Below are 15,102 nucleotides of genomic sequence, written 5' to 3' on the forward strand. Positions count from 1 at the left end.
TATTTTCAAAATCGCCCTGATTTTAAGAGTGCAAAAATATCCTGAATCTACAATGTCAAAGTGTTCCATGCGCTTAGGCTTTATTTAAAAATCAAATGTTATCTTATAGTCAGAACACTAAATTCCAAGGACAAGCCTTCCACTCATTTTTAAAAACCACATAAAGAGCATGCAAAAAGACTTCAAAAAAAGTCTCCCCCATCATCTGCCATATTATTAAATGCTTCTGTTAAACAAGTCTATAGTGCTTCATATACAATACTTACTGAGAAAGTTTGGATAATAATCTGTAAAACAGTTGACAATAAACCGAACAAAATCCAAGTCCTAAAATAAGAACAAAGTAAATAAAACGTAAATCAAAACATTAAAATATAAGCTCAGTTAAGATAAAATATTTATTGAATAGTACAAGATGAGTATCTTGTAGTCATCGGTATTCCTCATCTTAGACATTACAAACATTATCCAAATATGTATAATGCTTTTCATTTCATTAAATTGCTGCAGAACTGTGGTCAGACAGGCTTAGCTTTATGATATAACAGAAGTTAACAGACTTATTATTAACACAATAGATTAGGTAATAAAGTAACTACTGATATTAACAAAATTTAAGCTGTACAGGAAAAACATAAAGGAAAAACAAAGCTTTAGCTCTAGGGAACCTGACAGATTACCGTTAGCTGACTTATAAGGCTTTAAACACACTGAAATTTCAATTGGATAACTCATATACCAAAAGGCATGCAAGAACTTCACTCAGAATCTACCAGAAGGAAAAAGAAAATTTCATTTTAAGAGAATTTTTGTTGTTGGCATTAGTTAGTGCTATGCTGACAAATTATAGGCAGAGGCAGCACCCAGCAAAACTGCCTGCATACCACCCACTGTAGGGGTGCTCCTATCCAATGAGCAGCAGGTAAGATACAGCACAGCTGAGTCTCCACTGCAAAATCCTGCTATAACGGGACTACACAATAAAGAGCAAAAAGGGCATTTTATGAATTTATGAAACTGATACAGACAATACACTAAGAGTTACCTTATCAAAATAAATTACTTTGGTTAGGTGGGAAGCCTGCCATGAGTACTTATCTTCCTCAACCCTTCTAACAGGAAATTACCTAACAAGGAGACTTTCAAAGGCAGGACAAAACATATTACTGATAGTGGATCCCCCAGTGCCTGTCACATAAAAACAGTAAAATGCTATAGGGAACTGGCTCCTAAAGTGATGTAAACACATTATTACTACATTTGCAGATAAAGTGATAAAGAAAAGCTGTACGAACAGGATTACCCATGAGCTAAAAGCTTCATTAGGAGCTTCAGTAATTATCAACTAACTGAAAGCTTGGATATCTTTAAAGGAAGAAGATAGCATTTTGCAGAAGCATTTATCTCAACTAGCAGTTGCTTGTACCAAAACAGTATCTCCTACTTAACAGTATAAACAGTGATAGATTTTCAAGTAATGATTAGCATCTCCTGTGCATTAGCAAGGACACTGATCTTATTTCTGCTGTCTAGCCAAAAGCAACACTATCAGATATAAGGAGGTTGAATCCATTATTTTGATGAAAGTCTGGAAATAAGAGTTTAGATTTGAGCAGACCATTCAATAACTGCATCAATTCTAGTTACCTGAAATGCCTCAACGAGGCATGAACTATCAGAATTATCTGACTGCATACCAATGACAGAAGCTGACATAGCAGATGAGACAACATTAACAATGGAACAAACAAAGCGTGCTCTGGAAAAGAACTCAAAACCCCAAGTTCTTTTAGGATAGCTTTTATCAATTACTCTACATGGCTACAAATAGCCATAAAAAAAAATATTCCTTGAAAAATGACACTGTGCAATGTAAGACTTATGAACAGCACTTGCAGAGACTGTCTCTGGGAGCCTCAAACACAATGGAAATAAGTTGCTTCAGGATATGTTCCACAAATTAAAAAAAAATAAAAATCTAGCGTGTTTTTTTTGTTTGTTTTCAACCATAAAGGCAATTATATTCTAGTCTTTCATTTTTATTATATAAAAACCATTGCTTCAGTATTATCTTAGGATGATAGATAGGCAGCTCTCAAACAACAGGTAAGATCTCCAATTCAGTTTTGTAAGTTAGGATTGGCCCACGCTTATTTGTAAAAATGTCTTCTCAAAAGCTTATAGCCCTGTATAGCATGGCTGCAAGGTCCTAACGCAACACTACGTTTTGCTCATTTTTAAAAGGCATTTCCACCATACAAACAAAAATGTAAGATGACATGTTCTAGCCATTCTTATAAAAGGATAGCGGGGCATTATGTAAGAAAAAAATTCAATGATTTTACCCAGTCACTGAGATTTCTAGTTACTGGGTATCTATAGATTCAATCTAATGACAGGCAAGAGCTCCACCTTACCATCTTAAACAGTTTAGATTCTGCTCCTGAGAGAGGATTCTAAAAAACACACTTCTCTGCTCAATTCAGCTGAAGAAAGTGACCCACAGAACTCTGCAGATATTTACTCAAACGTCCCTTCCTCTCCCTCATCCCCTTACTCCCCAAAATATCCTGATTTCAGGGATAAGTTAATAAGTTAAGGACTGGTAAAGATGTAGGCAGTGACAATGTTCTATTCCTCTAAACAAGTTTCTACAAAGAAATTCTTAAAGAAGATGCCTGCAACAAACTATGGTAACAAACTAACAGGTAAAAAAAAAAAGACCTAAAGTAAGAGGTACAACATACATTCCCTCCTAAATCTATATAAATTGAAAAAAGCATTTTTGTGTCCTAAATGTTATCATTTCGAAGTTCGAACAGACCCATTGCTTCTTCCTATACCATTACTAATCAGTTCTACTAATTGTAGTAGTGTCTCATTCAGCCTGCATTCACAACTGCAAATAAAGCTGCATGGAAGCAGACTCGTATCTAACATGGATCACAAAAAAAGCAGACTTCGGCTCCTTTTGTAAAGACGAGTAAAAAAGAAGTGCCTACTTGATAAGTTGCTCTTATGCATCAAGCTAACCTCTCTTCACAAGAAAATTCAGTAAGTGAAGATGCATGCAGGGTCTTCAGAAACACACAGTTTAAACGTACAGGGGGAACATACACAGCATGCAGGATGGACAGACAGGAACAGAATCAGAATTGTCAACTGAACATGCTGACTTTTCGGAACAGATCATCATTCTCAAAGATCTCAGCTATCGCATCTAAGGTCTTAATACTTCACCATTACCCCATTTTTCCATCCTTCGCTCTTGACAAACTTTGATTTTTTGAAAGAAAAGACAACAATGAGATTTGAACTGTTAAGGAAGAGGTAGCAACTATATTCATTACAAGAGGTCTCAACTTAATTTTTAAGTACCTAAAAGGCAGTAAGTTCCACTATCATCATCCATAACAACTGACAAACTAAGCTTGTGAGCAACTACTATATAGAGTCCATTTGGCTCCACCACTTACCAAATTAAAAGGAAGTTTTCAATGTGCTCTCCAAGACTGAAAAACAGTTTAATATGTAACAATGGATTTCTGAAACTGTTTATGTCTTGGGAACAACCCCTACATATCACTGCTGTTAACTGTTAAGTTACTTTAGTTTAAATGACTGCACAAGAATCCTCTTCTGGGGAGAAGAGGACGTAGATTAAATAATTCAGAAAGCAATCAGAAAAAAATAAACATACTTACTATGTGACTGATTCCAGTTTCGGCCATGTCAAATACCACTGTTAAGGGCTTTCCATGATCTCTCTTGGAGTAATGTTCTAACCAAAACGCTACCAGTTTCTTTTTCTCAAGTTGCTGTTTTTGATCTCTTATATGAAGTTTCACTCTAAACCAAACTTGGGAGAATAAAGGAATAAAAACACACAAAAATTGAAACAGATGCGAATTAGCGGGAAACATTTTCATAACCATACAGGATGCACTGTGAAATTTACCAATCCCTCTTTGTATTCTACATCTTTACTGATTTTGTGGTCACACTGAACAGTCAGAACAACTGGATACTTTTTTCCTTTTTTTTCCCCACTTTTTTTTGCGCATTTTTTTTAAATTATGAAAATGTTACAAATTACAGCAAATAAGGGACAGTAGAGAAGAAAAATACTTTTCGTGTATTTAAAGACTTCTACTACTTATTAAGAGTATTATTCAATAACTTTAAATTAAATGCATGCAGTCCTCAGCTGTTGTGTTCTGAAGACTGTCGTTATGACATTTACACTTCTTTTTCTGCTTAAGTTTTCTATGTTCTTGTAGTTGTCATGTCCTGAAAAAAACTATTTATACACAAGTTATTATGAATTATATAACAAGTGACAGACCTTCCTAAAATAAAACTAGGAAGTTCAGAAGATGAACATTACTTAAATGAAAGCCTGATATATATCCTTCTGGAATAAGAAATGAGTCACGAAGAGACAAGTTTCTCATGTAAGTAGCGTATTTCAAAGTAAGACTTCATAAAAATGCCTGCAACCAAATGACGGACTATACAATTAAGTGATAAAAGAATTATTCAGGGGCCCAACATCAAGAGATGCCTTCATTTGTGGTACATCTACAATAGAAAAAATAGACAAGACCCGAAAATAGCAGCAGATGAGCTAATATTTTTCTCCTTGAAATGTCAAGAAGTTTTACTTAAAATCATGATGTTCCCCTCCCCCGCCTTTTACTTCCTTATTACAAGTTCATTCTATGAATTCAATGGAAGTTTCCCAAGCTTTTCAGCTTGTGTAGAGACAGGTTTTTTATTTATCTATTTATAACTGCAGCATATTAACTGGATTCTGTAAACGCAGAATTTCAGAAAGATATCCTACTCGAACACAGGACTCTTTTGAAAGCAACCAATTCTTGAAAAATTTCTTTATAGCTTAAAAGGTCTATTTCACGTAATAGTTAAAATGGAGTGTGTGGCCCAAGAAATATTTCTCAAATGCTCACTAACCACTAACTCTTGACTACAACACAATCTCAATTTGCATACTGAGATATTCTAACCCAGTAACATTCACAGAAGAAACACTTTGGGGATAGGAAATTGAGACATTGGTTATCATTCAGTGACAGTAAAATCAGAAATTGTTATTCAGCCATCTGACTTGCACATTCCTATCACACAACTGAAGTATTCTAAGTCTGACCACCATTGCAAAAGTGTCATGTCTTCCTACTTCATTTTCCCACCCTCTTCAATCTCATCAAATTGAGCCACCCAGTATAATCGTGTTCAGCTTTATAAGTGCTATAAAAATGTATCATCACCACTTAGCCTTGATTACTTACCTTGGAGGCTATAAGAAAATCATGAAGCATAAAAATGCATCAACTTTTCATAAAGCATTTCTATCTTACAATAGTAAGAAAATGGACAATTTGACAAAATACAGCCATGGAATATAAGCTGTATTTTTCTGGTCATTATTTTATCAGAAAACTAGCATATTAGTGTTTAAAACAGTTATTTCTGTAACAGACTGGATTGTTAATGCATTTCTGGAGGTACAACCTGGCCTTGGTAAAAGAAGGAAAGTACAATTGCAGACTTAAAGGCTTTCCCCTCTCCCTACCCACCATCATGCAAAACTATTGCCTGGATAGTATATCAGGTGATTTGTTTTAAAACTCTTTGGTTTTACAGCCTTTAAAGTTATTTCTGTCAGATGTTATACCAAATTCATTTATAGAAAATACTGCCCATCTACTACACACTCAAACCCAAGAGTACTTCAGGAAATATTTACTGTTTCTCTACAAGTCTTACTCCTTATTGCTAAGTTAATCACACAATTTGGGAGTTCATTCTCCACCAAATTTCAGCTGCTCACGCTATTACTGAACATTCCAATGTCAAAAGAAAACAAAACAAAAACCAGCAAACCCCTGCGAGTGTGTAAGAATGTGGGCTGCTAGAAAAGCAATGACAATGCACTGCAATAATCAATGTTTCTTCTACTTATATACTCAACACTGTAGATACAAAAACAACGCACTTCAACAGGGAAGATAAAAAACCCATTGACAATTACAATTAAAGGTTTATGATTTTTGAAAATTGATGATGAAATTCATTATTCACTTCTGCGATCCAAAGAGATAATGAAAGTTACCAACTTCTCACAATACAGGCAGTTGCTAATACATACATACTTTTATTTTTAAAACATTTATTTTTCAAAACTGAAATGCTGGAAACAAAAAGTAATGAAGGATGACTGAATATTATGTTTTGTGTAACTTACATAATTTATAGCCTTCTTTATCATATCCGTGCAGAAAGAGAGAGCCATTTTCAAGTAATGATTTTGGAAGGACAGATTCAGTCAAGTCTGAAAAGCCAAAGGAAAAATTATTTCAGCCTTCACATTAATAATCACATTTCAACTTATCAGAAGTCACTAAAATGCAGAAGTCTAACAACAAAATATAAAAGTGTTTTCATAAACCACCTCCCATGTCATTTTGGAAATCAATGCAAAAATTGAGCTCATTTGAGAATTTCATTATCTTATTCCTCTCAGGCTGTATGATTGGATCCGTTTAGGAAGACAGAAGAATAAAATTCTGAGGGAAGAAAAAAATGCTGCAAGTGTTTATTTTTTGCTCAGATCTACAGCCCTTCTTGCTCTATCCTTCCTTAATTCAGATTGTGAAGTCTTGTAGATGAAGTTCATCTTCAAAACACTCAAGAAAAAAAAATCTGATCTATTGTACCTGGGGTGACGGGCCAATGCTAGAGTAATAAACTTGTATCACAACATCAGAGATATGAATTTCATTTATTTATTAGGACGCCATTTTAGCACACGAACACAAAACAAGAGATATTTTCCCTTCTTCCCCTTAAACAACCTTGTAATAGACATATAGAAGTACAATGTTACAGTACTGGTTTATATAAGAAGCAATTTTTATTTTATTTTTTTTTAACTGAGTAGAAAAGTTCTTGCTTAGTACTCCGTGGTATTTTCACAACCTTTGAGAGCAAGAAATGTAATGAAATTAAGCATAGAGGTTAGATGTAGTTCAACAGGAAAGCAACATTCACCACCACAAGAATTACATAACAGCTTACCATTAACAGTATATTCTTTCCTCCACTGAAAGCTTTGATCAATCATCTTTAATGTATCATCCACAACATCTTGACGCCAAATCAGGTAATTTTCAACCCATTTGTCATCTTGCTGAAGTCTTTCCACATCTCTGGAATCATATTTATCTGATTTATCTAGCAAATAAATCAATTATTGTAAGAATACAGCATTTGCAATGAAAATAGAAAGAGATTTGTCAAGTTTCAACAGGCATTTACTAAATGTACAGGATTTCTTTTGCAGTCTCATACTTAAGGAGATAAAAATTTTCAATTAGTTTTCTTGACCATGCCATCTACCTACTCTGAAGATATATTACAAACACTACTGGATTACTCTCACTAGAAAGAGTAATTTCTTATTCAAAGAAAAAACATTAGAAATCAAGTTGTGTGTGTTGAGGGGTGGGGAGGTATAATTTTCCATAGACAAAAACAGTTTTTTGCAGTTAACACAAAAAGGTGTATAGTCTAAGAATCTGCGTACTAACGGATGCGTATGTATTAAGAATTAGTAACTCAAGCTTGAGCTCTCTAGGCATCAGCATGACAGATCACAAAGTGTGGTATAAAAATTACTAGTTTTGACCGTGCTTTATATATCATTACATTCAACAATTATTTCACTTAAAAAGGAAATTATAGATTTTCCTTTAAAAAAAAAGATCTATACTTGCTATAGATTGTTACCTTACTGAACACAAAATACTTGCTACTTTAGAATAGTACAAATCCCCCAAGCCTCATACTCTTCTTATATCATGTTAAGAAGACAACGGGTTAACACACTTTAGGAAGTACTTATGAGGAAACAGGAGTTGTTGGTACCCTTTGCTTTATTATTAATGTTGTTTTGTCAGGTGTTTGTTTCTTTAAACAGGGAAGTTTGCAAAATACAAATGCCTAAGTGAACACACTTTTATTGTAAACATGCTTAAAGGACAGCTCAGTTTTTAGATCAATGTTCCCCTTTCTCTGTACAATCTGCATCACTGGAATGTAAATCAAGAAAGAGCAATAGAAACAGGCTTCTGAAAGCAACAGACACTGATAAGCACCTCTGCTAACCAACAAAAAATGTAAGCTCTTTTAACTATTCACTTAAACTGGTTAGTGACTTGACCTCTTCACGGTTAGCTTGAGAAAATTTAACTGTTCTTAAAATAGATGTTAATTTTCACGTACTGGAACAACCGTTCCTCTCTCAGCAGCAAGAAATTCAAAGTAAATGCGTTCAGGGAGGGCCATCACAATTGAAATGAAGTATTTATAACTGTTAGTGGATGGTTTAGTGATGCCTATTTCACTTAGACCATAACACTGCACAAGATGCTAAAAAAACCCACACCATTAAATTCTAATATTTTTAGTTTAACTACTTACATGTAGTGATTTGACCCATTTTACTGATCTTTTAATTTATACTTTCAATTTTGTACAACATAAATTCAATTTAAATGCAAGAACATATCCCTTCTTGCTCCTCTCTGCCCACTAGCCTCTCATCCACTAAAAGCTCTCTTGCTCTTCCAGTTCCTTCTCTGATCATTTCTATAATCACACCAGACAACTTATTCCCTATAGTCTGACTAAGTCCAGGTCTGAACATCCAGCACACAAAAGACTGAAATGCTTTTCAACTTCCCTGTGGTTCTAGGTCAAGCACAGCTGGAACATTGTGCAAAGATTTTGAGCATTAAGTTCCGTAAAGTCTCAACTGCTTGTTTGAAATTTGATTATTCCTACAGTGATTTATGATTTGGGTAGTTTTGTCTGAGAAAGATTAACAGTATCTAGTTTCGAGTTAGAATTAAAAAAAAAAAAAAAAACAAAACCCACCCACAACAAATACCAGAGAGGATTTCTGCTCTCAGCATGGCTAATTCACCAGTTCAAACAGGTCACTACCTTTCTCAGTCAAGTCTGGAAAGTAAAAGGGTAGAAGATTCCACCACCTCTCCTGGTGTAATATGCCTTCCAATTTAAATCCCCTTCAAATATACTGTGATATACAGTAACTAAGCTGGCACATCCACTTGGAGCTAAAATAAGAGAACCACTGCCTTCTGTCAGCCATGGCATATTAGCTATCCCTACGCCATGGACTATTCAATAGGGCATCGCGGCTACTCAGGCCATTTATGACTACTCAGAGCCACAGCAAGCTAGAGCTCTGCAAGACCAAAGAGTGCGTTAATATCAGCCTTACATGTCTAGTGCCTGAGCTACGTAACTTGGCTTAACAACATCTAACATGCAATAGCTTACAGTTAAGGATGACTGAAGTTAATAAGCAAAATATTTTTCCAAGATCCGTTCCATGTATACCCTAGTTGTGAAAGGGATTTGGGTACAGTGCAATTAAAGAAAAATAACACGCCACCAAGTAGAAACTAAAAGGATTCAAACTGTTTTCTGTGACTTTCTGTTCTCATTATGGACAAGCCAACAGAATGACAGAATAGTGCATCTTGTATCAAGTAATCATTTGAAAATGTCCACATATTACGTGAAACATGCCTCAATACACATTTCTGGGCCAGTGACAATTTTTTCCCAAACTGTGAACTTAGATAATATTGAAAAATATAAATTTAACTTAATGTTTTACAAAAATGAAAGAGAAATGGAGAAAACATTTCAAACTGACTTTCAACATTACAATGTAAAGCAAGCTGGGTTGAGAGGTAAGGAAAGCAGAAAAATGCATTCCCACCCCTCCTTCAGCAACCAAGCTCTCTACAAAGGGACAGTCTAACTTTATGTATATGCAGCCCTCAAACATGTCAAACTAGTCAAATTCTGCTTCCACATGCACTTGAAGAATTTCAATCAGGTAAGCTCAGCAAGACTGATAGAACAACATGAGTACTGGTTGCTATTTTAACCTTACCTGATTCATCCAATTCTTGCTACAAAATAAAATTTAGAATGAGATTGTAAATCCAAAATACAATTGTATCTTACACACACAAAACATTGAAAAGAGATTGCTGCAGTCCTTCCAATACTGAAGTTATTGAAAGCATGTCATTTTAAAGGAGGAATTCCTTTTCAAATCCATGAGCTGCCCATAACTCTACAGACATTTGGAAACTTATTTTCAAACAACGCTGTAAAAGAATCAGAAAGCTTCTCATTTTATGTTACTCATGCAACATTTAACTGTAGCTACTGGATTATTAGGCATTTCTGGAGTTTACTACCAGAATTATTTAAAAGAAAATAGACATTTCTAGTTCTCAACATATAATTTAAACATCCTGCACAACAGTTGATAGGACAAAACAAAGCATCTTACCCCAGACAAAACCTTATCTAAGCCTAACCACTTAAGACACCCATGAATACCTATTTATGTTTTTTTTTTGTTTGTTTGTTTTTCTCCACTAGGAGGTTATGCTCATTTGCTCACACCTGCAGAACTATCACAAAGATGCTAGGACACTGAGTTCAGTCATCCTTTGCTGAAGAAGATGGGCATCTCTATCATTTAGTTCATAACCAACACTTCCTAAGGTACTTGGAACACTCCCCAGCTGCCCTGAGATTAAAATACAAGGAACAGCATTCACAGCTACACCTGTTCAGAAAGAGCAAGCAAAAGCTGCAAATGGAACTGCAGTACTAGGTTTCTGTGACACATGTAATAGGTAAGACAACTACCCAGAAGCTTGGAAGTCTGGTTCATCCTTCAGCCCAAGAGATTCATGCCCTATTGTCCATCCAGAGGAGTGCCACAACCAGCAGAAGACACACAGCTGGGATGCTGCAAGACTCTTCTGTTGAGCTGACAGGCTGTGTAGAAACTAATCGAGACTCAGATTCAGAAAAGAAAGGGAGCATACAGTAATTAGTTATGCAAGTTGGCCAGAGAGCATTAAAACCAAATTCTACATTATATCTGAGGGAATAACAGTCACAACAGCAAGGAGAAGAATCCAAAACTAGCTCTCTTCCTTCTCACAGACAATAAGCCTTGAAAAATTTGAAAGGAAATTTGAAAGAACAAGAAGATAGTTACTTGAAGTTACTTCCATCTTCTCATTGGACATGTGGGATAAGGGGAGAAAAGACTAGAAGACCAAAAAAAAGTTCAGTTTGAACAACCACTTCTTCCTATTACTCAGCTTCCTTTCTTCTTGTCTAAGTGAGGAGTTATTTGTTATGGACACGTTCTGCCCTATAAGTAGTAGTAATCTTTAAGCTAAGAAACTTAAGGTGAAAACCACGGCTCAGCTAGCATCTTTGAAGACAGTGGACTCTATACTAAAAAAAGAACAACTCTAAAATAAACTCCACAAGCATGTAAAACTAAACAAACATGAGTTTCACTGCAACACTTCTTCTGGAAGAATTCATGAAATTCTCTGACGCACAAATTGAGACGTCCTTTCTCTCTTTTTGTGTGCGTGTCAGTGCCACCTGCATTAACAGGAGATTGAAGCTGCACTGCTGTGCTTTCTTCTGGCGTCCATGCTTTAGAAGTAGCAGATATTTGATGCAATTCAATAAGATAGAAGAAAACTATACTGCCTCTTTTCCAGTCTTGTAGTCCAGGTAGAAAGAAGATGATACTGAATAAGTCATACACAAAGCTAAGAAGTAGGAATAGCAACCTACATGCCTCCAAACAATAATTAAAAAATAAGTACTTTATTGTACAAAAGAATTGGGATAAGCAACTAATCAGATCATGTAGAATTTCCCATTAAACAAAGCCTTTCAGTTTAACTATTTTTTTCTAAAAGATATGTCAGTCAAGAAGTCTTGAGTCTGAAACAGTTATAATTACTCCTCCAGCCTTAGAAAGAGGAAACCCACTGTAATTGACTGTTGCCTTCTAACATGTTAAGATAACCACTTATAACTACTTAGATATGTGCCTTCAATTGTTAAGCAAGGAAATTGACAGGGCTGAAAGCAATTTAGGAATGTCAGTAGCCATACACAGACTGGGAGGAAGAAAAAATCATTTCCACCCAATAAGGAGTTGTTTCAATAGAAATAAAACTGCAAGATACAAATAAAATATGTGCCTCCAACAAGAGGTAATAAATTTAAACTTTCAGCAAAAACTTACACTATTGGTGATGATAAAAGCTACTTTGAATGGAAAGGGCAAGCACTAGTATCACATAGCTTTCTGTGAAAGTATGTTTGCTATCCTACCCATACATGTTTCCTATCTTATCCTCACAAAACTTCTTAGCCTTAAAGCCATGAATCTGAAAAAAAAAAAAACAACAAACAAACAGATTTTTTGGAGCATATGCAAAGAAAAGCAGCTATTCAAAACATTACCTTAAGAGTTTTCTATGACAGTCATATCACTATGCTTTCTTGAGGATGCCCCAGACATCTAAAACCATATTTGCAATTGTCCCATATAGTTAATAAAACACATTTTGCCATTGGCTTGAAGTCACGATGAAATTTAATCTGTAAATTGCTGTGGGAAACCCCTCTTGCAAAGTTTTTTTGTGAAAATTAAGCTTTCCCTGAAGGAAAACCCAAGAGGGTGCAAATGTGGAGGAACAAGGAATACAGACAAGAAAAGTAAACGTGCAAAAGGAAGCATGGAACACAGACTTCTTGAATGGGAAAACCTACTAAGATTTCTAAAATCTAAAATCCACCAAGAATTATAAATAAATTCTATTGCAACATGAAAATGGAAGTTAACAGTCTGGGAATAAAAGCTAGTTTCAGAAATGTTCTAATGAGCGAAATCCACCAATGAATGAGAAAAGACTGTTTGCTAGAAAACATTGCTAGTACCAGTCAGTACTGGAAAATAATCTTTTGTTTTCGTTGTTCCTGTCACCACACAGACCACTTACATCACCAACTCTCACAAAGAATCCAAACAGGCAAACAGAAATCAGGCACCAAACTGCCAGAACAATGTGCTGTCCACCTACCACATCAGACAGTACACTAAGAAGATACTTTTCAAAGGCATACTTCCAATACTGAAAAGGAAGAGTTTTAATTACTAGGGGTATACATTCTTCACAAGCACTGAAGTTTTGTCTTCCAAATACAGCTTGAAAATTTACTGTGAAGGGGAAAAAAAACACACAAGATAACAGTTATCATAAAGCACTGTTTTGCAGATAAGATCTCACAATAGCTAACTTTTCCTTCTAAAGCCCCTCCGGGGCCACATGAGTTCAACAACTTCAGCATGAAAATTCTCATGCAAACTTCAGGGAAATGAGCCAGTAAGGTTCTCCAACACTGTTTTCCAAACTGTATCTAACTATTAAAACCATTCGTTGACTTAGTCATGTAAATGAAACAGCCATTTAATTCAGAAACAGATTTATAGTGCTTTTGCATGAAAATGACTGTCCCCACTTTACCTTGAAAATTGTCAAAACTGTAGCATAGAATTTGATTATAACTTCTACATGAGACATTCCAACATGCAGTATTAAATGTGGAAGTTTAACATGAGACTTTTCTCAGTCAGATATACTTTGAGGTATTTTAACATATTCTGCTTTAATCTAAAACACTGTATTGTGCCAATAAATTTCAACCAAATTAAAGATTTCAAAAGAATCTTTACATTTTCATTTCACAACAAAAACAAACACTACTGCAGGACCACCACAGCATACGTGGCCATTAGCAAATCATCCTGCACAGGGGGAGGAAATTCGGTAACTGTGAGTTCCACAAAGTGGCTCTTTGACATTTTAACACAAACACCAAGTGTCTAGAATAATCACTACCACTGTTTTCTTCAGACAGCAAAAAAAGCAGCAGCAGCTGCAACTCCCCAGAAATAAAAGCTGCCTGAAAGTTTTATTCAACTATTACAGCTCACTTGCAAATGGAATTAGGATCATTCTGTGGAGGCTGACAATTCTACAACCACACCGAACCTTCTATGAAAGCATCAGTTTCCCAATGTACCTTGACAGTGACCTTACTTTTTCAAGCAGACTAAACTTGCTGAATATCAAGCAATCATTTGTACCTTTACAACTTAAAAGGTCACAGGTTGTCTGTATCTGTGCCCCTCTGCATCCCTTTTCAAATAAGAAAGGATAGAAGAATACATTTTAGAATATATACAGTAAAGGCAGAAGGACCACAGTCACACTAAAACTTTGTGTTTTTCACACTTGAACTGAATGGGACAATATTAATTTGCTTGTGGCATTTCTAAATTTAAGGTAAGGACTTAAGAATGCAAACTCAAAAAAACCCTAATCCGATTTTCTTGAAAGGGCTGAGAGCCCTAAACCACAACCGAAAAAGGGAGCTTACTCAGAAAGTGTGTGTTCCAAACACTGCAGGCAGGATTAGAGCTCACCTTGCAACAGTGTTGAATTATTTTGGAGACTATGACAACCAGCCCAACAGCGGCTTCATTACAACTAAAGTAGTTCGTGGAGTTACAGGATTCTAATGGATAGTTCAAGTGAATACTCTCTTTGAGCAGCAACTGGTCTCAAAGCAGTTTAAAGCTACGTAGGTTTTTTTGGGGGGGGGGTTGTTTTTGAACAGCAAATGTAGCTCTAGGATAACAAATGTATCTATCACAGAAAAACAACACATTAATTGAAAACATTTGTAGCCAAAAGAATTTATAGTTGAAGATTCTTCATTCTCCTGAGTTTCAAGGCTGCTAAAGAACTTCATTCACAAATCAAAAGGTAAAATAAACTCTCTCTCCCCTTCAAGACATTATTCTAATAATTTTATTGTTATGCTAGAAATACACGCCATGGCTAAACATGGGCCAAAGTAATTTCTTCAGGACTATCAGAAGGGCGAACATACGAAACAAAGTCATACCACATTCAAGATCCTCCAGAATTTATGAAGATAAGTGCTCTAAGCGCTAATCACAAAGAAATTGTAGAGATGTGGAAGCCTTATGAAAAAGTGTTAAGAAACTTCAATAGTTCTGATCAGGTGCCTTAATGCACAGCATGTCCTTGCAGGATTTGGACTTACAGG

At 35.5% G+C, this 15,102-nt stretch overlaps 1 protein-coding gene across 1 annotated transcript in view; it reads right to left on the reverse strand.

Annotated features, from left to right (window-relative positions):
* MOSPD2 (motile sperm domain containing 2) overlaps positions 1-15,102 on the reverse strand; it is a 34,590-nt gene that overhangs the window by 18,635 nt on the left and 853 nt on the right. The window contains exons 3-6 of the mRNA XM_080554168.1: positions 7,102-7,257; positions 6,269-6,355; positions 3,705-3,859; positions 267-327 (exon numbers count right to left, since the gene is read on the reverse strand). Coding sequence (XP_080410294.1) covers positions 267-327; positions 3,705-3,859; positions 6,269-6,355; positions 7,102-7,257 — 459 coding nt within the window. The remainder of the gene's footprint in view (positions 1-266; positions 328-3,704; positions 3,860-6,268; positions 6,356-7,101; positions 7,258-15,102) is intronic.

Source organism: Anser brachyrhynchus, assembly GCF_964034855.1.
Source record: "Anser brachyrhynchus genome assembly, chromosome: 1".
Classification (NCBI taxonomy): domain Eukaryota; kingdom Metazoa; phylum Chordata; class Aves; order Anseriformes; family Anatidae; genus Anser; species Anser brachyrhynchus.